This window comes from Amblyomma americanum, chromosome 6 (assembly GCF_052857255.1).
Source record: "Amblyomma americanum isolate KBUSLIRL-KWMA chromosome 6, ASM5285725v1, whole genome shotgun sequence".
Classification (NCBI taxonomy): domain Eukaryota; kingdom Metazoa; phylum Arthropoda; class Arachnida; order Ixodida; family Ixodidae; genus Amblyomma; species Amblyomma americanum.
This window is the reverse complement of record NC_135502.1, coordinates 53,770,121-53,792,739: the sequence shown is the minus strand read 5'-3', so window position 1 is coordinate 53,792,739 and position 22,619 is coordinate 53,770,121. Positions and strand designations below refer to the sequence as shown.

At 45.9% G+C, this 22,619-nt stretch overlaps 1 protein-coding gene across 2 annotated transcripts in view; it reads right to left on the bottom strand.

Annotated features, from left to right (window-relative positions):
• LOC144093463 (uncharacterized) overlaps positions 1-22,619 on the bottom strand; it is a 195,895-nt gene that overhangs the window by 40,972 nt on the left and 132,304 nt on the right. For both annotated transcript variants that reach the window (XM_077626864.1, XM_077626865.1), the window contains one exon: positions 12,710-12,808. In XM_077626864.1, the coding sequence (XP_077482990.1) occupies positions 12,710-12,808 (99 nt within the window). The remainder of the gene's footprint in view (positions 1-12,709; positions 12,809-22,619) is intronic.

Here is a 22,619-nt window from a genome sequence, read left to right as displayed (position 1 = left end):
TTGGGAAGGATGCGTGGTGCCTTCCGAGGGCGCACAGTTGCGAGCTTGGCGCAATCCGATTGGAGGGTAATCGTGTCTAGTTCATAATAGCAGCCTGGCAGCTAGCGCACATACCAGAGTGAAAATATAATGTCGAATTTTTTCATTGCTTGGGGGCTCAGTACAAGTATTACGTTATTCAAATTGCGGGTGGTTTCTGCGTTTTCATTCTGTGTTGGTGATTTCAGGTGAGTTGCGCTAACTTTCTTTCCAGGCTCGGATAATGGCAGCAACACGTGAACTCAGCACGCCTGCAGATCACTTGTGAAAAAGTATTTCCTTTGATGAATGTATTGAAGTAAATGAATTGAACACTGATTAATAATTGACTTCTTTATGTTTCCGCCTTTTCTTGGTTTTTATTCTTTCTTGTTGCTTTATCAATCCCTGTTATATAGTAGACTGTACTGAGTTTTCGCTGTTTCTGAGAGCAGATCTCTTCTAATTAAACCCAAGAAAATGCGCTGCCGTCAAGTCCTAGCCGCTTCCATTATTTTCTTTTTCTTAAAGAAGTGATTTTTTTAGATATCGCTGTACATGTACGTTTGTACTATCATCTTCTTCACCCGGCAGTATGAGTTATTCAGCTCTCGTATGCACAGTCCGCTTGTCCGCCGAAACATACCTACTTATCTGCCAAGACCTCAAACGTTCGCTTTAAGGCACTCAAGTTTCCTGAAGAATTCCATATCAGGCTTTGATGAAGAAGGCCCTAAAGCCACATCATAGCGCTCTCACTACTGCAAGCTATGCGCAGCTCTATATGCTTCGTGTCGATAGGCTTTGCTTCATTTTCGAGCACGCGTTTTGTTCAGTCAACAGATTGCATCGAGTTTCAAGCCTGCCTGTGCGCTTGCTGTCACCGCCAATGACAATATTCAGATATGCGAAGCTGATACAAAAAAGAATTAAAAAAAGAGACAGAATAAAACTAAGCAGCCGCACAAAGAAGAGCTTAGCTACTTTCTCCAGAAACGCTAAAAGAATCTTCTAAGAGGATTCATGAAACGTTAAAGGAGGACAAAACAAAGTATTGCTATCCCCGCTTATATATATATATATATATATATATATATATATATATATATATATATATATATATATATATATATATATATATATATATATGTGTGTGTGTGTGTGTGTGTGTGTGTGTGTGTGTGTGTGTGTGTGTGTGTGTGTGTGTGTGTGTGTGTGTGTGTGTGTGTGTGTGTGTGTGTGTGCGCGCGTGTGTGTGTATGACCATAACTCAGCATATATATATATATATATATATATATATATATATATATATATATATATATATATATATATATATATATATATATATATATATATATATATATATATATATATATATATATATATATATATATATATATATATATATATACATACATACACTGAGTTACGGTCATATTTGATGAGAAGCGTAGAGCTTATCTGCGCATATCGCATGTTTTAGTAGCAGTAACCGCGTTCCTATTCCTCTGCTCCGCAGATGTCTCTGACAACAAGTGTTTCCTCCTTTAAAACGTTCTCTGTACAAATTAAAACGATCCTGGGACTTGATCTTTCTTGTTGTTTTTCTTTTTAAAACGCAACTCGACGATAAACCTGTCCTCAGCAGCTCTTTCATCTTTCTGCACAGTTTTTATGTCCTTAAATTTATGATAAAAATGACAAGCGGACATGCAACGTCGGGTTCTCCTCTCCTCAACGCATGTGTCAAGGCATGAATCAAAGACAAGGTTGACAAGCGTGGCAAAGAGGAAGTGTTTTAAAAGTGTTTTTTACTGTTTTTATTTTTCCCTTCCCGCTCTCAATCAGTGCGACATTCAAACATTGCATGCGTTGTCGAATATTCACATAAAGCAATTGTGCTGTCTTCGATCTCCCAGTTAACAGGACCCCAATCGTTGCGTCATCCAATCTGTCAGCCTATACCCTATTACTAATTCTTTTTCCCCTCTAAACGCTCCTGTTTTCAGCAATTCACCGTCTGTGCCTTGGCCACTCCCCCGTAGTGAGTATGTGTCATTTTTATTTCAGGCCAACCAATCAACTAAAGTGTTCGTCAGTAAAAATTTAAGATTACCAAATTTTGCCTTAATTTCTAAGCTTGTGACCAACAAAAATGACTATTAAGAAATATGCCACAATGTTCGTTGTAATTATTATAATTGTGTGGGTCGATGCTGTCCTACATTTTTATGGCCCATGTAAGTGCTCATCATCTTTTTTTCACACTTTTAAAACATTTCATTTTGCGTGATTTGCGCGTTACTTCGTGCGCTAATTTGACTCGCTTCTTAATGTAATCGTCACCATAATCATGATTAGTCGAAATAGAGTGCCGGGAAAGGACATCTTCTAGCTATCTCTAATACTGCCCTGTTCCGGCGAATTAAATAATTTGATTTTTCGTTATTATTCTATACTCACTGCTCCGTTTGTTTTTCGTTGGCGCCCTGTTTATCCCTCTAATAATCCGTGGATGATATTTTTTTGTGAAACACACTCCCTTCGCAACTCCTGCTCTAAGTCTTAATCAAGCCTAAATTGTGGTCAGATCATGTTAGTAAAGTAATTTATACTGCTGTCATTCTACGCAATTTCCTTTCCGCAAGTCGTTTCTCAATCGTCCTTTTCTTTTCAAGCATTTTAGTTATCCTTGAAGTTTAGTCTCCATAGGTAATTCTGTTTTACTTTCTTTTGCGTGCTGCTTGTTACATATTCAAACTTTAGCTATCCTCTCTTTCTCATGTTTTCTTTATTTTATAACCCTGCTTTCTATTATGCCCTTAAATGCAGAAAGTGCCGTGTTATCTTCATTCTAGTGGTATCTTAACCGCCTCTTAAAAGGAACACTCAGCTTCCTTTTCTCCTTTACATTAGTAATCTCAGCTAGCGTCATCACTGACATTTTCCTTTTTTTTGCTTTCAGAGCACATTATAAAAAAGCCATCGTATTCGCTTTTTCCTTATCGCTCACAACAGACTTGTGCAGTGCACGGAAGCCTGCGAAGCAAAAAGACGACCAAATTGTTAAGCGTATAGAGATAGAAACCGCGAATGACTTTTTGGAGGTTATACGAAAATAAATAGAAAAAAACATGACAGAAAACACTGTTCTAGGCGGGAAGCACCGAGAAGATATGGCGGCCATGATTATTTGCGCACTGCCGAGCGTCAGCCGATTTTGGCGCATCACTCGCTTTACGGCTGCGAAAAAAACGACTATCAAAACGCTTCGTGGAAAGAGTTTCCGCTTCCTTTTGTACCCTACACACGGTAGTATGGAGTTGTCCAAAACTAAACTAAGGAAAACCAAAATAAACGAATGTTCCAGAAATAACTGAAGTTAGACTTTGGGTTGTTTTTCTCGTCCATGGAAAGAAAGACCCTCACTGCTCCATTGCCGAGACCGAATGGTCCCGTTCTATCGGCCTTTCTGGAGCCGACGGAAGCAATCGCGCACGGCCGAAAATGAAGAAACGACCTTGAATCGCGTCAGTTCCCTTGACCGTATTTTTCTGTTTCATTCCCTTCTATTTTTTTTTCTTCTTTTTCGGATCCAACTTCTGCATTCTTCGAGGCTGAGTTAAACTGCCGACTGGTGATATCAAAATTTTGTTTAAAGAAAAGTTCTTGTTTTTGTTTCTATTCTTGAATAAAGATTGAAAGTAAGGTGTAGGGATGGGAACATAAAGGAAGAAAAGCCTAATACACTAAAAGGCCCAACTCACATATTTGTGAGTGAGTGAGTGAGTGAGTGAGTGAGTGAGTGAGTGAGTGAGTGAGTGAGTGAGTGAGTGAGTGAGTGAGTGAGTGAGTGAGTGAGTGAGTGAGTGAGTGAGTGAGTGAGTGAGTGAGTGAGTGAGTGAGTGAGTGAGTGAGTGAGTGAGTGAGTGAGTGAGTGAGTGAGTGAGTGAGTGAGTGAGTGAGTGAGTGAGTGAGTGAGTGAGTGAGTGAGTGAGTGAGTGAGTGAGTGAGTGAGTGAGTGAGTGAGTGAGTGAGTGAGTGAGTTTTTACTGCGGCGGAGGGACTTTCACGTGGTTTGGAGGATTAAATTCTTGGTGCGATGGATGGTGGTGTGTCTTATATTTCCCGCCGGATTAGTAAACACCTTAAGTCGGTATAATCAAAGGATACCTGCATAATCAATACATATGCGGAGCGTTCTTTCCTCTATGTTACACTGAAAGTTTTAAAATATCATTCGAACGATGTTTTGGGCTAATATGAGTCGTAGTTTCAATGGTCGCAAAATATAACCCAGCATCATGAGGCTTATTTTTCACGACCTAATCTTTTTTTCATCCGATAGCATTAAAGCCTCACGGGGAAAAAAGATGTGTCGTCGGTCATAAAATTCACTCATTGGCTGGGAGGAAGTGACGTCCACGTACCATTTAATTCCGATTGGATGGCGGGAAATAACGCCACCGTAGCGCTCATTTCCCACTGGCTGGAGGGAAGCGGCGTCACCAGAGCGGAAGTGACGTCACTCCCTTCAAAGGCATCGACCGCTATCGCGTTGCCAACACAAGGTAATTAGGTGTAACTAGGCTACGAAACCTGAATCAGGGACTGAAATAAACAGTATCCCCGTTTTTTGGGGTCAAAGAATACCATCGCGGCTCAGAATTTAAGCGAACGTGAAACCCAAGAACGACTGTACGAAAATGCGTGCATTTATTGCGCAAGTTAAAGAATGCCACGTAGCGGAAAATAATATTGAGCACTCGGCTAAATTACAAACATAATGCCGCCAATATTTGCAGTGTTTGTTCGTTTTTCAAATCTGCCGCGACACTACCTTATCGCTTTGTTTGCGACGCAAGACGCGACTAGATTTATCTCGATTGATCGCAGCCAGGCAAAGCTGATTCTACGTTGTTCCGGAATGTTCTAGTAACTTTGCGCCCTTTATCTCAAATGTTCGCTATCAGCTTTAAATTGAGCACGGCCGACAGCGGCGGGCATTCTGTTCGACGACCGCCGAGCACGCTTGTCGCTTCGCCGCCGCCGAGTGATTCAGTCCATTTTGGGTGCAAGTCAGCCCAATAAACAGTTCTTTTAGAAGATCCTTTCGTCCGTCTTCATCGCTGCTTCGACTGCCGTCACCACTACGTGACAATATAAGGACTAAAATGCATTGCAGTTTTGTCCTACGGGGCTGAGCCAACGCCACTTCTCCTTCAAAAAGCGAGCGATGCCTCCTTAGAATCTGAGTGCAAAGGGACATATTAGAGACAGTTTGACAGCGGTGTTCGTTGCGAGCACTAAGTAACACAGTTAGTCTAGTTGTAACCCTTTTGTTGGGTCCTAGAAGGCGCCTCATAGACCACTGGAAGCGTTGCCACACAAAATATTCCCCTTTCATACATGTAAATACGTCGAGCTGCTGGATCGAAACGTCGTACACATCCAGCCAACAACTCCCATTTCTTTCAGATGTCCCGCGCGCGCCTTGAGATCTAAGCTCCTTTGGCGGCTCGGATAAGACGCAAAGGCACGCGCCTTTCTTTTGCCGCCTTCGCACCGAAATTGCACACGAAAAGAACTGCGTATTTCTGCGCGGCCCGATGGCCCGGCCTGCGTCGCCTTTATTTACCATTCGCTTCCCAGATTCTCGCTTTCCCGCCGTCATCTACCGTGACACTGTTTCGTTCCGAGCAAATCAAGTTTCGCGTCGCTGCTCCAGCGGGCTTCGAATTTCTTCTCCGGAGCGGAACAAATAAAGCAAAACAGAAAAAAAAAGAAAGCAATAAGGATGTAACGACGACGTGCGACGTGGACGTGGTTGGAGGTGCGAATGAGTTGCGAGGTTGGAAAAGCCGTGCAGCGTTCTAGAAGGAGCGTTTGAAGTCAGAAAACCGGTCGAGGCCGGAATATCTCTGGCTGATGGTGGGGAACGAGAAAACCGTGGTTGGCTGCTTTGCAAAATGTGATAGCGAACTTCAAAATAGTCAGGACACCGGCCAGTGACCAAACTTTGTATGGCAATGAACTACTTCGGGTGTTTAACCATAATTTAATGACACATCTGCTCATGTCTCGTACAGCTTGCGAGAACGTTTTTGCAGGATAGTTGGTGCCTATTTAAACGGGTCTACAGCGAAGACAGACAAAACACAGGAAGAAACGAAGTGACACAACAGCGCTCTGTTCTGTCACTTCGTTTCTTCCTGTGTTTTGACTGCGCTGTAAAACCGTTTAACTCTCCTGCAGACTGCACTAATCACGAGACAAAAAGGATACGTCGGGCTCTCAGAAATGAAGCCAGCGGCGTGTATTGTATTGGAACGGACAATGGCTCGGGAGCTCGAGCTTGGGTGAGACTAGGGGGCGAACCGAGAGAGGAATGGCCGAGACTCAGGAAGGCGGAAAGAAAAAAAAAGAAGAAAAATGAATACGTGAATGAGTGAAACGTGCAGTTGTAACGGAAAACAACTAAAAAACAAGAACGTTTCTTTCATCCTTCGGTCGTCCTCTTCTGTCTTTACTTTCCTATAAAGATTTTTAAAAAATGAGCCGCTCTGCTCGCTGCTCAGTTTCTTCCAGCGCTGCATCTCCGCCGCCTTCCGAGCTGCCATTTGCGTATTCCGCGGACGACACGTATTGGGTCCCGAGCTAGCGGACATTCTGCACGCCATATCGACTCGGGGATCCAAGCTCTGGTACGGCAGCCCGTTTGTTTACGCTTGCGAGACCATTGCGTGCCGCAGCACCCCTTTCTGCTATTCCAAGAAAGCACGAACATTCTCTCCGTTCCCGCCTCCCTCCTGTTTATTTCTACGACGGCCCGCCTCGATGCCCCACAGCCAGCACAATCTGCACACGGGCAAGCAAAGCAATAGAACGAACGAGCGAAAAGCGATGCTACGCGGCTCCCCTTTGTTTCTTTTCTTCTTCTCTTTATTCTTTTATTTTGTTCGCGAATTCTGCGGCGGCATAATGCAAGCGCCAGCGTGCATTCATGGGGCAGGAGGAATGCGCAGCCGCGTAATTAGGTTAGCGTATTGCGCCGGAGCGTTTCTAGCACATTTCGTGTGTGCGCTGTGCATGCGTGACCCCGTTTGCTTTGCGTTCGCGGCGCCGATGATATTGTAACTTGGGGTGTGATAGCATTGCCTCCCCCCCTCTCTCTCTCTCTCTCTGTGTCCCTTGTATCTCAGCTTTTGATACTACTTGCGTGTATGTCTTTGTTTGCTGTTTTTTTTTTCGGACAAGAAACAAGAGCAGCTCTACCAAAGACACTAGCCTGGAGACAACCTTTACGGAGAAACTGTCTGCTTAGTTCGATGTCTGCGTGATATTTCCTGTTTATGACCTCTCTTATCCCCCCTTTCTTTGAGTTTACAGCGTTTCATTCTCCATGCCCCCAGACACTGCGACGTTCCACGCACGAATGTCTTTCGTACTCTAGGAGTGACCGGCTTCACGCTGCCTAGAACGCGAGCACTTTGAGAAAGTAAGCTTGCGTTGACGCAGTGCTTGTTAGTGTAATCTGTAAACAGTGGCTCCTTAGTTAAAATTTTAAGTGCATCACCAGATAGTACATTCCAGTGCTCATGACCGAGCGGTTCATCCTCTCCCACTTTCAGTCAGGACACTGTTGTTTTCGTTATAAATATTAAAATCGTACGTGTTTCTCGGGGCTCCGTCCCTCGTTTCCGTGGCAGGTTTGCGCCGTGCGGATGTAGATAATAGAACGAGACCGGAGCGCATTGTTATTTCGCCGCCATAGGAGAATCCGGATCAAGTAAACATTGCCTTACCTCGAGGAACATAGTAGTTAATGGCACCAATTCAAAGGCTCAGCATAACAAGAGCTTTAAGTATAGTTTTTTCCTTGCCTTTGATTTTGTCTGACTTTTTATTTTTTTAATTTTATTTTTTATGTTATAGGTATGAGACGGAAATTTCGACAGCCCTAGTGAATGCGGAAGCGCTTTCTTTTTTTTTGCGTGAAAGAAAGTATAATGCAGGAACTGAAGAACTCAGCACGCCTAATGTCGAGTCACATGAAAAGTGGAATCTCTGGTACGTTGTGGATCCTTATAGAAGTTACAAACACATTCGAGAATGTTTGCGTGTGCGGTCTTGGCTTTTCTATAGAGTGACGTGTTAGGGTACAGTAGCTGCGTCATTGCCCTTGCCACCTCACACGCAGATGTATCCTGCAAGTAATTTGCATTTTAACGCATATTTATTGCATCGATTATTCTCCTTTAAACAGCTGTTAGCAAAAAATGCAGGGGCAATCTTTTTTCGCCTGTGATTCAGACTGACGATTATCGGAAGCTGACTTTACGTTTGCCATTTTTGTGGTTACCACTTGAAAAGTCGTTTTTAAAAACACAGAATATTCAGTAAACAGAAAGTTCATATTTGCCACAATAGAGAGATAACGGGCATCAATGCTCAGATTCCTGCACGCGCCAGGAATGAAGGCTCATCACAAATCTTCATTACGTATTCCCGATTGCAATGGTCGCCGATGTTTGTGAGCGGACTGGCATCCTTATAGACTCCTCTGAACTAAAATCAAGAATACAACGCTGTTCTATTTCCTGTAATGATCTTTTTTGCATTAAACCCGTAATTCTTGCTGAGCGACTGTGCACAGTTGCAGGAAACGCCACTAAACAAAATGCTGGCGTGGTTTGGAAGCGCCGAACGGTGCAAATTTTTTATCACTTTCTTTGTTATCACTACATACCAGACAGGGTACATTGTGCTGCACTTCTTCCCCTCAAGTTGTATACGGGGGAGCCAGGTGCAAATGTATGTTAAACATCAAATACTCCATGAAAACACCGCGAACTGCCCAAACCGGCCGAATACATCGCCGAAGTGGCGGCACCGCCGGCGTTGTTTACTGAACACGTCTAGCTGGCGCCGGATTTGTTCCCGCTGGCTCAACACCCATGGCCGCAGGCCTCGCAGCGCTGTGAACAAGAATACGAGGCACCAGGATTTATATAGTCCTCGGTCAGCAGACGCGTACGCTGTCAGGAAGCTTCCGGCCGCCGCGATGCCGATAGCTAATTCAATTTGTGCGGAGCGAATTTATTCTGCTGTTCAGAGGAGCATCCACAGACGCCGCGCGCCGACTGGGAAAAACATTGGCAGCGCGCGGCGGCACCGGACGCGCCTAGAATTAAGTTCGTGGCTTTTATTTCCTACTCCGTCGTTTTCTCGCGCGCTTTTGTCGGCGTCCGCGGCTTGAGAAGGAAATAAGGAAAAAGGTTTCACTCTGTGAATTAAACTCCACGCTCTCCAACAGTGGCTTCGCGTGACCTGATTAAGGAAGCAGCTGCCAACGAACACATTAAAAAAAAAACATGCGCAGACGCTAAGCCAGACTTAATTTGTGATTCGCACCAGAGTCAGATTGTAAGAAGCATCATTATTTAGTTTGAGCCTCCTGTACAACTTTGGGCACCGCACATTGCACGTAGAAGCAAACTATAGGGCTACATTGAAGGCAGCTTATATTAATTCTTCAGCATCACCTTAACGCTGAGTTGATTAGTTAACGCTATTCTGTTCCCATTAAAACAGTCGTTCCGTAATCCGATAGGACGTGCAAAGACTTTGGAGACACTACAAACGCAATGGAACGCTAGATATACAAAAAAGAATACGGTACGATCAGACATCTGATGCAGCACTACCGCGAAATGAGTAGTATTTACCCTCATTGGTTAGTGTGATGGTTTTACTGAAAGGCACACGCGACAGAATCTTCTGAACGGTGAAGGTAAGCGGAGGTGAGTGGAGGGTTGTTGTGGGTCGCGGAGCACATCCTAGCTAGAAGGCTAGGGTTGGGGAGGTGGCACGGTGCTTCTGGAAGGCAGCTGGCTTTTCCACTGTGTCTTTTAATTCCATTTCGCCGTCACTTTTTCGTTCCATTGCTGCGTGAGTTTTTGGTGGGTGAAGGTCATGTGGAGAGAAGGTGCTGGACGGGGCTTCTGGAGGGTACAATTGGGTGGGCGGGTGGTGGATGGTGCCTCTGGAAGGTGAAGGCGGGCGGGCGTGGCGTGGAGAGATGAGTCGAGGCTGACAGTGGCTGTGTGGGCAGCTCCCCATCTGTGCTCTAAGCACAAATATATACCTACATGGCAGTAAAATTGGAGTAAGCTATTCTCTAGCGCACTCCCGACAGCTTACTTCCTTAATGCTCATTTCATGTTTTTAGTGTAGGAGGTGCGATGCGGAGGTAGGTGGCCGGTGCGCGCTGCTTCAAGAAAGTGGAGCCTTCACTTCAACAGACATCAGATTCCTGGGAGGATAGCCGTGGGGGTTACATTTACACTGCTCTCGCATTAAAACAATGTGCTTGTGTGCGTCTTTGTGTGTACATGAGTGACATGAGTGCGTGTCTTTGCGCATGCGTACACCTTGTGCGAAAATTGGCGAAGCGAGTTGGGGTGTATTTTAATAACGATAAGATTCTAAATGCTACAGCCCTGACACATTGCGTTTATCAGTCAGCTCCTGTTGTGTGCACCGGTGCGAGTTCGCAAGAGTTCTGTAAGATATAATCTCCGGAACCAAACCAATGCGCGTAATTAAAACCAAAGAAATTTCTACCAACATCCGGACATATCCGCACCGAGTTTCTTGTGGAAACTCAACTCTTTGAGGAAATGAATTGCCTAATCGATTAAATAACTGGGTGTTTTAAATAACCGGACACGTTTTCAAGCAGTGAAATCTGCAAATCCTTAAAAAAGTTGTAGATGCATAGGGCAATAACTCAAAACTCGAGAATGCCTGTGCCGTCTATCTTGTAGAAAAGAACTGGAAAGTGTCGCAACTTACTACCTGTCCCTTGAGTCCACACTCGATATGCGCCAGGACACGCAACTGAAAACTCGATGGCCTACAAATCGTAGGTCTTCTAAATGCGTGGTGGGCTGTTTTGTAAAAGTACTTAAAGTGCATCTAGATGAGAGATCGAGCACACAGTAGGCCTCCCTCCCCAAGGTCGTGAAAAAAAAATGTGCGCCTTCGATTAAGCTCCCGCGAGACCGTCACCACAAGGTATCGGAACACCTGTGCAACACTTGCATCCAAGTCCTTGCTCAACGAAGCAATTGGAAGGCCCAAGCAAGTTCGGCCAGCCTGGGTCGTAAATCCACCTGGGTCGTAAATCCGCGTCCTGAGCTAGTTGCAGCGCGCTACGAATTCGTGTAACGAGGCTTCCGTGATGTAATGGCTGGCAACAGCGCCCTGGGTGAGCGTGTGCTTGCTTCATCTCCGCGGTACGCTGCGGTCACGGTGGCTGCGACTAACACGATATAGCCGCTGGCGTGTGAAACCTCAGCAATACCCTTGTTTGGGATTATTGGTGCATTTTCTAAAATCCTGAGCAAGGATGCACGGCGGGAACTAGGACAACAGCTGAGGATGAAAACTTGGTCGCGTTGATTGCACAGATTGCAGTGCGCACCTCGGGTACCAACCATGTTCGTCCTTTATTTGATTGATTGATTGATTGATTGATTGATTGATTGATTGATTGATTGATTGATTGATTGATTGATTGATTGATTGATTGATTGATTGATTGATTGATTGATTGATTGATTTGCCGCTTTGTATGTCTCCAGCGCTCGTTCTGCCCATTCGATTTTATTTGTTGTGGCATCTCAAGAGGTCACTCAAAGGACCTGCAAGGAATAACCGAGTATCTGACGCTGTCTCACAGTACGCCACCTTATTCGACAAAGCAGAGAAATGAATAACCGCGCAGACCAACCGCAGAGGCATCATACGATGTCTATAATCCCACTAATGATGCCTGAGAGGCAGGAAGGGGAATCCAGCGAAGGGTGTAACAACAACCGAAACGACAAAATAATGCGATGTTCGCCCAGGGACAGTGTTGTGGAGGCACTGTTGTTAGGCGTTGTTCGGAAGTGGTTCTCTGCATCCAGACCGCCAGATTCGTATGGCACAGGCCATTAGGTGCGTTGGAGAAGCTTATAATCGAGAACGGTGCGCGTTCCCTTCATCACGAGGCTCACGGCATTACACGGACGCAAGTTGATGCTTAATGATACGGTGCAAAGCACTGCGGAATGTTGCTTATGCTTTTCTAAAAAAAAAAAAGCCTGCGTAGATGCGGAAACCTATCAGATACCAGGAAACAAGAATCGCTGATATAACGGTGCAAGTGTGTCCGCAAAAGGAAGCCATGGTGATACAGAAGTGATTATCTACATGCTATCACTAACCATAACGTCATGCGGCTCTCAAATGAGCAGGGAGATTTTTACTAAAGCAGGGTTTTATCATAGGGGATAAAACTAAAGAATTAACACTAATACAGATCATTTTTTGATTTCTCACTCTTGTCTTCTGAGCACCGAACTCAATTTTTTGTGAACGGCGGCCCATTACAAAACCTTAGAGCTCGAAATAACACAGGTACAAAATGAACAGTTTCCTTCTGTCGCAGGCAATGAGAACTCGGTTCATGCGGCAAATCGTAATGAAGTCATACGGGTGAAACCCTTTACATGCTCACTCCTCCCTTGAAGAACCGATATCGAGCTACACTTCTCCATCTCATTGCATGTGTGGTCTCTGGGTAGCTGCAGTGTAAAAGCAAGAGAGAAGGTGCAAGTGGGACGGCGGAAGATCTTACCTGCTTTGTGACCGGTGGGCAGAGCCTGAACTGCGACGCATAGAAACAGCGGCACCAGCACTAACAGGCTGGGGCAGCCGGCCTTCATGGTGAAAACTCCTGCAAAAAGCAACAAGAAAAAAAAAGGTCAGTTTGCGTAAAGGCCAACACCTTTAGGCAAATTAATGATGACGAGCACTTTCCTTTCTCCTACCTCCATTTTCTTCTTTTCATTCACACTGCGCCAATCGCTGACAGCTGCAATACATACTCAGTGGAAGAAACCCCGAAGCGTTAGATGCAGTAATTTATCAATGGTCTCCGGCTTTTAAAGCTGTCTAATTGAGACAGGTAGCTAAGCTTCTGGCGAAAGCGACACATTACCACACGTTAAGTGCTTAAAATAACTCCCTGCAGAACCAGTCCCGATGAATGCGACGTGTTCGATGGTACTTTTTGTCTGACCGTCTGTAGCGTTCCCACTTAAAGAGCCATAAGAAGAGACCTAGCTGTATCGAGCCGGTAAGTAAAACGGCAGACGGCTATGTTTTACCAATAATTCTCAGCACTGGACTCTTCTCTCTTTAGATTTTTCCTTTTTTATGCCGCTGTCATGACGACGATCCCTCAGCTAACACCCGAAAGTTTAAGATTCCCCGGGCACAGGACAGAATTGCATAACTCGACAAACAAGCTCGCTAAATAATGTAGGACGTCAGTGGCCAGCGCGGCTAGTCGAGAGGCGTCAAAAACTAGAAGCCAACATAAAAGTGGTGACGGCAGCTCCTAGTCGGTGCTTTTCTCCCGTCTGTCACCACCGCATCAGCTTTCTCCTTTTTATTAACTCTTCTCTCTTTCTCTGTCCTCACGGGAGCAAACAAGCGTTTCAGCCAAACGAAGAAAACGAACGAAGACGACAAAGCAAGCGATGAAGGGATGACTGAGGGAGCGCCCCATTCGGCTCCTAAAATGCGCCGAACGAATATTTAAGCAAGCACCTAGTTAACGGAACGCGAGCGACGAGAACCAGCTCTGCACCGCCGAAGAGAAGAGGGGTGGAAGAAGAAGAAACAAAGAAAGAAAGGAAGAAAGAAGAAGAGAAAGAAGAAAGAAAGGAAGGAAGGAAGGAAGGAAGGAAGGAAGGAAGGAAGGAAGGAAGGAAGGAAGGAAGGAAGGAAGGAAGGAAGGAAGGAAGGAAGGAAGGAAGGAAGGAAGGAAGGAAGGAAGGAAGGAAGGAGAAAAGAAAGAAGAAAATAAAATGGAAAGAAAGAAAGAGAAAAGCAAGAAAGGAAGAAAGAAAGAAAGAAAGAAAGAAAGGAAGAAAGAAATAAATAAATAAATAAAGACAGAAAACAGGAAAGAAAGGAAGAAAGACAGCAGGAAAGAAGGAAAGAAAGAAAGAAAGAAAATAAGGGAGCAAAGAAAGAAGAAAATAAAAAGAAAGAAAGAAAGAAAGAAAGAAAGAAAGAAAGAAAGAAAGAAAGAAAGAAAGAAAGAAAGAAAGAAAGAAAGAAAGAAAGAAAGAAAGAAAGAAAGAAAGAAAGAAAGGAAAAGGCGGAAGAAAACTGCGGCCCAGTTTCCGAACACCGAGAGGCGCTGCAATACCAGACGCGGGCGCTCGCCTTTTTCATTGCATTTTACTTCCGCTCAAATCTCGGCTGACCGTGCCGGCGCGTTCCACGAGCGGTGCACGTTCAGCCTTGTTTTCTGCCGCGTTGATGCCGTGCCGCGCTGCAAAGGAGAGGAGGAAGCACGCCGACGGTGATCGCTCTGGAGGGAAGGGACACGTCCCGGGCCCTGGGCACACGGCCCGGGTCCTTCGCGGAGAAAGCAGGTCGTTGCCCCCCTGCGCCGGGGCAGGCACCTGCTGCGTCGGCGACCGATGGCTGGCCGCCGGGGCTCGCCTATATATACGAGCTCCCTACGTTGGATTTTTTTTTTTTGTACCTCCCTCCCCACGCTTTAACCACCGCGCTCCCCATCCCCTGCTTCCCAACCGGTGGCTCCAGCTAAGCCCCCGGTTCTTTTAGTAGTGAGCTCGTCTCTCCGTTCATTTTGATTGGTTGGCTTGCGTTAGATGAGCCTGCCTTTTTCCCCCTCTTTTTTCCCGCTGCAGGTCCTCTTCCCTGTGCACCTTTTCCTACTCCTCTCCGCGCCAAGACAGCGCAGTCGTCGCCCTCTTTTCTTAGTCCTCTGTCTTGCACTTCCCGTTTCTTTTTCAGGCTGCAGACGCCGTTCAGGCGTTTTACCGTGAATTCTTGGACGTCACAAATTCACCCTGACTTCGCCGGCGGCTTCCTTGTACGCTGTCGTCCCGTTGCCGCCTCTCCTTAATTTATTCTTCGGCTGACTTGAATTCCTCCCAGCACTTCCTGCTCCTTGCCGTCTCATGTGTTCTGTATTGTTTCGTTCCTTGCACCTCCTCTTCTTCTATTCGCTGTTTCTGTCCTTCTTCATTCTTGTCCTTTCGACGTTTCGTTAGCGAGTTAATACTAGTAGGCGAAAGCATCGTCGTCGAAAGTCTATGCGCTGAATTGTGTCTTGGTGTGAGTTTTATTTTTACTTGTTCTCCCCGAGACAAGAATTCGCTTTGTTGTGGCTTTTAATGTGGCAGCCCTTCTTCACCAGCTTTTTTTTTTTGCTTGTACCTGTGGCTCCTAGGGGACAGTCAAGCATATTTTGCAGCCTAGTTGATACACGGTTACTAAAAGTGCATGTAGAGCGAGTAAAGCAAGACGCAGAAAGCTCGTCCTTCGAAAAGTCCTGAGCTGCGTTTCTTGTGTTGTTTTTTTGCACCCCCTGCGTATTTGTTCCTTGACAAGGTCCTTGACACGCACAAGACACTTACGCGGGCTATGTTGTGGGGCTAGTTGGTTTTTGTCAGAGATCATGGAATCACAGCGCTTGCAGATAACGACACAGAGAGGACACACACACAACTACGTTGATGTGTGTGTGTCCTCTCTGTGTCCTGGCAAATGATCTAGCTCGCGAGCTAACAAATTGAGTGGATCCTTACCCTTACGTCACCACTCTACCACTAAACTCTAGTAAACGGCTAGAAATGCTTACAATGTATCGAAAGAAATATCCCCTTCCCCATATTAAACTCACCACAAAAGAAGCCAGCCAACACCTTCTCTAACCAGAACTTGTACAGTCTCATTTGCCCTTCCATATGCCCCCCCCCCCCCCCCCCCCGCCGTCCTCGGCGCGGCTGACAGCTCTCGCTATTCCACATTTCGTGGAGTTGCCTGAGAAAACCATTCCACATGAGAACATGCCCGACCAGTAATAGTCAGGACGACCAACGTCAGACCACCCGACGGGTCCAGATGTCAGCGCAAGCCACGACTCCATTTGCGATTAACCATAAATGACGCAACATCTTAGAGATATACATCCGCTCCTTCAGCAAAATCACCCCCATTAATGGGTCGACCCGTTCCTTCATTTTATGTAAACAACACACCCGTACGTGAACCGAAATGCCAATGCTTTTTATTTTGTGCTACTTTGGTGACTGTACTTATTTGCCCATCTCCACTTGCCATTTCTGTTTTGTTGAATACAGAAATACTGTCTGTATTTCAGTGCCCCCGTTAACACATGCTCGGGAAATTGCTAATACTTCACAAAAGAAATGGATGGATGGGAGGGAAGGGAAGGGAAGGAAGAGAGCGGAGTGGTTAAAATTCTTCCTTCAGGCACCTCGGCATGCCAGAGAGCAAGACGCGCGCGGACAACGCGAACACTCGGTCAATTCGCGGGCCGCAAGCAACGAGCCGTGTTCGCTACAGCGACTGGCTTTGTTCGCATTGGCTTCCCTGCACTGAAGTGGCCTCAAGGGACGTTCACCGTCACCGTTCCCTTGACCTTTGCGTCCCCTCTAAAAGAGCCCGCCTGGCTGCACGAATCGCATCAGCCGCTCATAAAAGGAGCATTAGTTTCCTAGACCGGTGCAGAAAGGCCCTCCAGTGGACATCCTTCTTTTTGATTAGGGCGAGAGGGCGGACCGACTGCTGCGATAGAACGAGATTAAATACGGCTGCGCCGCAGCAGCTACAACGAGCATCGGAGCGTCCTCTGACGGCGAATGACAAATGATATGATAAATATTTCTGTTGCCGGCCTACGTCCCTACGTGCCCGCCTACATGCAGCGCGGGCCCTCTGTGGGACGGCAATGTGATCAACGCGCCCTGGCAGCGACGCTCTACGATCAGAGGCGTGGGCCGAACCGTAGCGGCTGCCTACACGGAGCGGAGTTGCCTCATACCATGTAGAGGAAAGCGATCAGGCGACGGTTAGGGCACTTTTTATTGATTGATCGATCGATCGATCGATATATTGATTTAATGATTGATTGATTGATTGATTGATTTATTGGTTGATTTATTGATTGATTGATTGATTGATTGATTGATTGGTTGATTGATTGATTGATTGATTGATTGATTGATTGATTGACTGAAGAAATTTCTTCAAAGGCGAGAATTAAAGAGAGGATTTCCGTCAGAGCAGGTCGTCTAGAAATTGTCAGTGTTCGTCAACAACTGTGTTCAGCTTGTTACATACTCGGAAGCATTCAAGAAACTTTTCTTTCCAGCGCTTTCATATGTGATTGGCTAGCGCTCGTGCGCAAGCCGATCATGTTAGCCGTGCTGCCTAGTCCCTCGCAATATACGCGCTACCAAATCCCTGCAAAGCCCGCCCCTTCATAGCCGCTCCGGCTCGGGATTCTGCTCATGGCCAGCATGCAGTCGTGCGCGGTGGTGTGTGTAATTGCGCGCACGCCCGCACCTCGCGGCCACCGCGATCGCAGTGGCTTCTCCGCGGGGCGGATGGTCGCACCTGCGGGTCTGCGCAGAAACCGTTCCCCGCCTTCCTGAACCGAAGGGAAACAATGCTTGGCCTGAAGGCACGAATCCCGATGAATGGCGACGGGGGCAATGGGATAATTTATGGGCGGAACATATATATGCCTGCGCGCGAAAGGGCAGGGGTTAACTGCTGTTTATCACGCACCTTCTCGTGCCTTGACTGGCGCATCGTTCACGGTAACGATATTACAGCTACCGTCACGCGTTAGCTAGGCTCGGGTACCGAATGCGTGCAATTACTGGAGAGTTCTAAATTACTTCGTCCGTGCTGTTCAAATTGCGTTCGTTTTCGTCCCTCGTTGCTTGCTCGGGAGCCGCCACACCCTCGCTATCGCCAAGGTCAACCACTGGACGTGGCAGACAAAAAAAAATGGCAATGAATTCACTGAAGAGAGTTGTTTATCAGACCACCCTTTATGCGTGTAAGCGATGGCGAAGATTCCAGGGTCGCTTTAAAATCAGGCGAGAGCGTCCGAGAGAGATAGCAAGCGAAAAATGATAATTACATTGAGAGGGTCTCTTGTGTGTCTAGAGTATCGTGACGCATTGCTCTCCAATCACGCGGACGGTTTATATCGGATCTGAAAACTGTACGCTTCCCTATGAAACAGCTTCCATGCCTTATTCTCTTTATTTGGAACTTGTTTATTTGTTTTCCACTGCATGTGGAAGCTTCCGTCCCCTCGATTTGTGTGCTTTCCCAAAACAAAAGAACAACAAAATTACCGCCTAGAATCCCTCGGCGGAACTTCATAGCCTACGCCCAGATTTTCTCCGCAATGGGAATCGCATGCGGTCGTTACGTCTGGTCAGTTTTGATCTTTACCTTTGCGCGGAGAGAAAAGAGTACAGTTGAGCCGTTATACGCAGGGCACAGTTACATGAAAAGTGCGCAATTACGATGTGAAATCTAATCAGGACGACATGGAGCCCACAGCTGTACCGTTCGCTGGCTTTCCCTTTCTTCGAGCTATGAGTATCTCAATACGACGAGTATTGACACGTCAACTAGATTTCAGCTATTCTTGCTGCGGGAGCTATCATTTTATTAAGCTTGTATCCCTGAAATAAATATTGTGACGAAGAAGACGACGAACTGTGCAGTGGCGTGCGAAGGAAAGCTCGCGCTAGGCCGGCGGCCATTAAATCACCTCATTGCCATCGAGCATCACGCCTCTTATTCGGATGGCCGCCACGTAGCATTTGGTGGAGCTTGCGGGGTATCATCGATATCCTGGTCCTCGAGCTCCGGCGTCCTCCGCCAGCCGTGGTCGTCTGCCGTGAGTTCTTGGCCTGCATCGCTCAGCCGTGCCCCAGCCTTTCAGACCCGAAGCGACCTCGCCGTTGTCCCCCCTCTCCACGCCCCGTCCCCCACCAAGACCACTCAAAACGATGAACTGAACCCGACGCAAGGACCTGACCTACCAACCCCATCGACCCGAGACACCGTTCCCCTGCCCAGACAGTTCGGAGCGCCCTGGGGCCTCGACCATTGGCTCCTGGCGACCTGCGGCCCGGAAGCCTCGTTGACTAGGAATCATTCAGCCATCTCATTCATCGTGGCGGCCAGCACCTCACCACTTTCTCGTTCCTGTCCAACCATTCTCTGAAGCCCGTAACCACTTCGCGCGTCTCTTTGTCACCGACCGGGACGATTGCTCGGTGGCCCCGGGTAGTGTAACGAAGACGACGACGAACTCTGCAATGGCGCGGGCAGTAGAGCTCGCGCTAGGCCATCGGGCATTAAATCACCTCATTGCCATCGATCATCGCGTCTCTTTCTTCGGCTGCCCGCCACGTAAAAATATTACTAACAATGTATAATAAATTAGGTTGCAATAAATGTGAATGTCTGGTTTATGGTTTTAGGGGGGTTTGAAGTCCCAAGGCAACTCAGGCTATGAATGACGCCGTAGTGAAGGGCTCCGGAAATTTCCACCACCTGCAGTTCTTTAGCGTGCACTGACATTGCACAGTACATGGGCCTCTGGAATTTCGCCTCCATCGAAATTCGATCGCCGCGGCCGGGATCGAACCCGCGTCTTTCGGGTCAGCAGACGAGCGCCAGAAACACTGAGCCACCGCGGCGGCCTAAAATGTAGAATATGATAAATTCTGTATTTTTTATATTTCCAAATGATCGCGTTGCTTTTCTAGTATTACGTCCACCTCTGCATGGCCAACGATAGTTGTAAATAAATAAATAAATCACATAAATACATACAACTGGAAGTGAATGTGCGTCCAAACACTCTCTTTAGGCAATAATAGAGAATGAGGTGAAAAAGAAAATTAGTGGCACGGCGGCGTTTTTCTGTGTTTCAGGGCAGAAAGATACATAAGTTCCTCTAGTCGTTATATGGCAGCGTGCCAAGCGCGTTTCAAAGGACCACGAGTGCTGCAATAAGCATGTCAGTCACTTGTGTGTTGGCGTATGCAAAGCCCTTGCGTAAGCGTACATGGTGCCTGAAGAGTAATTACCTCAAAAAAAAGCACCGAAGAACTTTCCATTGTAATTAGAGTAGGAAAACAATTTGATATAAAGCGTCCGGGGAATCACAATGTGTACTGCAGAAGCACAACTCTGCGTTCGACATTTTTCATATTACAAGCCAACTGACAGGGTTCCTTTTTATTATTATTTCTTGAAACAGAAGCAATCAAAGACGGCGTGTGAAACTTCTTTTGTTTTGTTTTTGTTAACTTTTATGAGACAAGTTGTTTTAAAGTCAGAGTTTGGACTGAACAACCCTATTCGAATTTAAGTAGCTATTTTTTGTTATATAAATCTGCTTAGATCGCGTCATCCACGCCGTATGGATGTATTACGTGAATATTTAGCAGCGTTTCTCGTATGAAAAGCCCCCCATTCTTTCTCGGCATATAATAAATGCATTAAAAAGCGTCCCGACCACAAAAAGAACATGGTGGAATCAGCTGATATAATAGGTTCTTTGCGAAGTTCCTGACGCAGCTTAGCGCTCTGAGCTGAATACCACAATCCACTGAATGCATACTGATAATCCAAAAGGAACTTTATAAAAACAGGCGCAAGCAAGGAACCAGAAGAGCTTATTAGGGTCTTTCTTCGAGATAAAAGTCATAAAATTGTCTCAGACTTGAATGTCGTTAATAGCAAAAGTCTGTGCGCTTCGCTGGGTAAAGAAGGCAGAGAAAATCACATTTCACAAAAAAGAGATAACAAAATGCAGCTAACTGTAAAACAAAGCATAAAAATAAAGATAATTATGTAGAAAAGAAAAATGACGATAATGTCGCAGCTGGAACCGGCTTGTAATAAAGGTTCAAGTATGGTACGGACTTCGGTGGTACGGAAGCACAGAGTCAGCCTTTTCCCTAAAGTTGTAGACTGAGATTATGGCTTTAATATTAAATTTATTCCCTTCCTCTTCGAATGAGTGCAGACCATCGCACAGAAATAATGAGGTCTGCACTCAGCAGGATCGTAACTGCAGCGAGGCAAACAGAATGCATTGCGGCTGTCGCAGCACAGTGGCCGCGAATAATGGAAGTTGATAACGAACGGCCGAGAACTCGTACGTCTCGCGCTGTCGTTCTAGAAATCAAGACTCGAGCATCTAGCAGCGATTCCTTTCTCTCGAACGACGCTAATAAGTTCTCCATTTTCTGCTTACACTTTCATTTACAGATGTACCCAAAGTAACAACTTCGCCCTCTTGAAGCAAGACTATAAGAGAGCAGCTGCGTATGCAAAGTCAGACTAGAACACTTGGATGTCTGGTCTGACTGCACATACGCTTTATTTATAAATTTGACTACGTGCTTCTGTATTTAATTGTTCCAGTATATACTGTGGTCTAATTTTGGATCAAACAGTTTGGATCAGCAGGTTACAGGTTACAATGTAACTTGTAAAATGGTATGTCTAGTCTGACTGAACATACGCTTTATTTATATTTGGCTACATGCTTATGTATTTAATTATTTCAGTATACACTGTGATCTAATTTTAGATCAAACAGTTGGAACCAGCAGGTTACAGGTTACAATGTAACTTGTAAAATGGGATGTCTAGTCTGACTGCGCATACGCTTTGTTTATAAATTTGGCTACAAGCTACGATATTTCATTATTTCACTATATACTGTGGTTTAATTGCAAACCAAGCAGTTGAGATCAACAGGTTACAATGTGACGTAGAATAATATAATTATTAAGATATAAGTGTCGACTTTTAATTATTATTAGGTGACGGCCAATTTTAAGCAAAGAGCACATAACAGAGTTGAAATGCTCAAGAGCACTAACAGAAGTCACATATTCACACTCCGAAATAAAACAAAAGCGTAACATGCATCGCAGAAGCTAAAACATCAGCACTAAACAAAAATGTTTGGTTTGGTTTATGGGGGTTTAACGTCCCTAAGCGACTAAGGCTATGAGGGACGCCGTAGTGAAGGGCTCCGGGAATTTCGACCACCTGGGGTTCTTTAACGTGCACTGACAACGCATAGCACACGAGCCTCTAGAATTTCGCCTCCATCGAAATTCGACTGCCGCGGCCGGGATCGGACCCGCGTCTTTCGGGCCAGCAGCCGAGCGCCATAACCACTCAGCCACCACGGCGGACTCTAAACAAAAAGGCTCTAACGGTACTATCAAAAGCTAGATATGGCCTCACAGATCATTTTACATTCGCCTTGCAAGAAAGCACTGGTTTCGTTTTGATGGCGGCACTTTTTCCGCAAATATGTCTTACCGACTTCCTGGACTGCGAAACAATATTTCACAACAGTTGCACTACTGTACTCTCTAATATTTTCTTCCTCGCTCACTGTGCGCCTGTGGAATGACATCTAAGCGAAGAACGTCTCGCGACTTCACGTTTTATGTGTCGCAATCATCCCTGAAACGTCTGCGTATCATTTTTTTCCTCGGCATGCTGTCGAGGCGTAATACAAGATCCGAAACAAGAAGGTGAGCTGACGCTTCCTGCCTAGCATGAAACGAAGCCCACTTGATGGAATTTCTGGCCGCGTCTGGCCGAGTGCACGCCTCATTACCGCT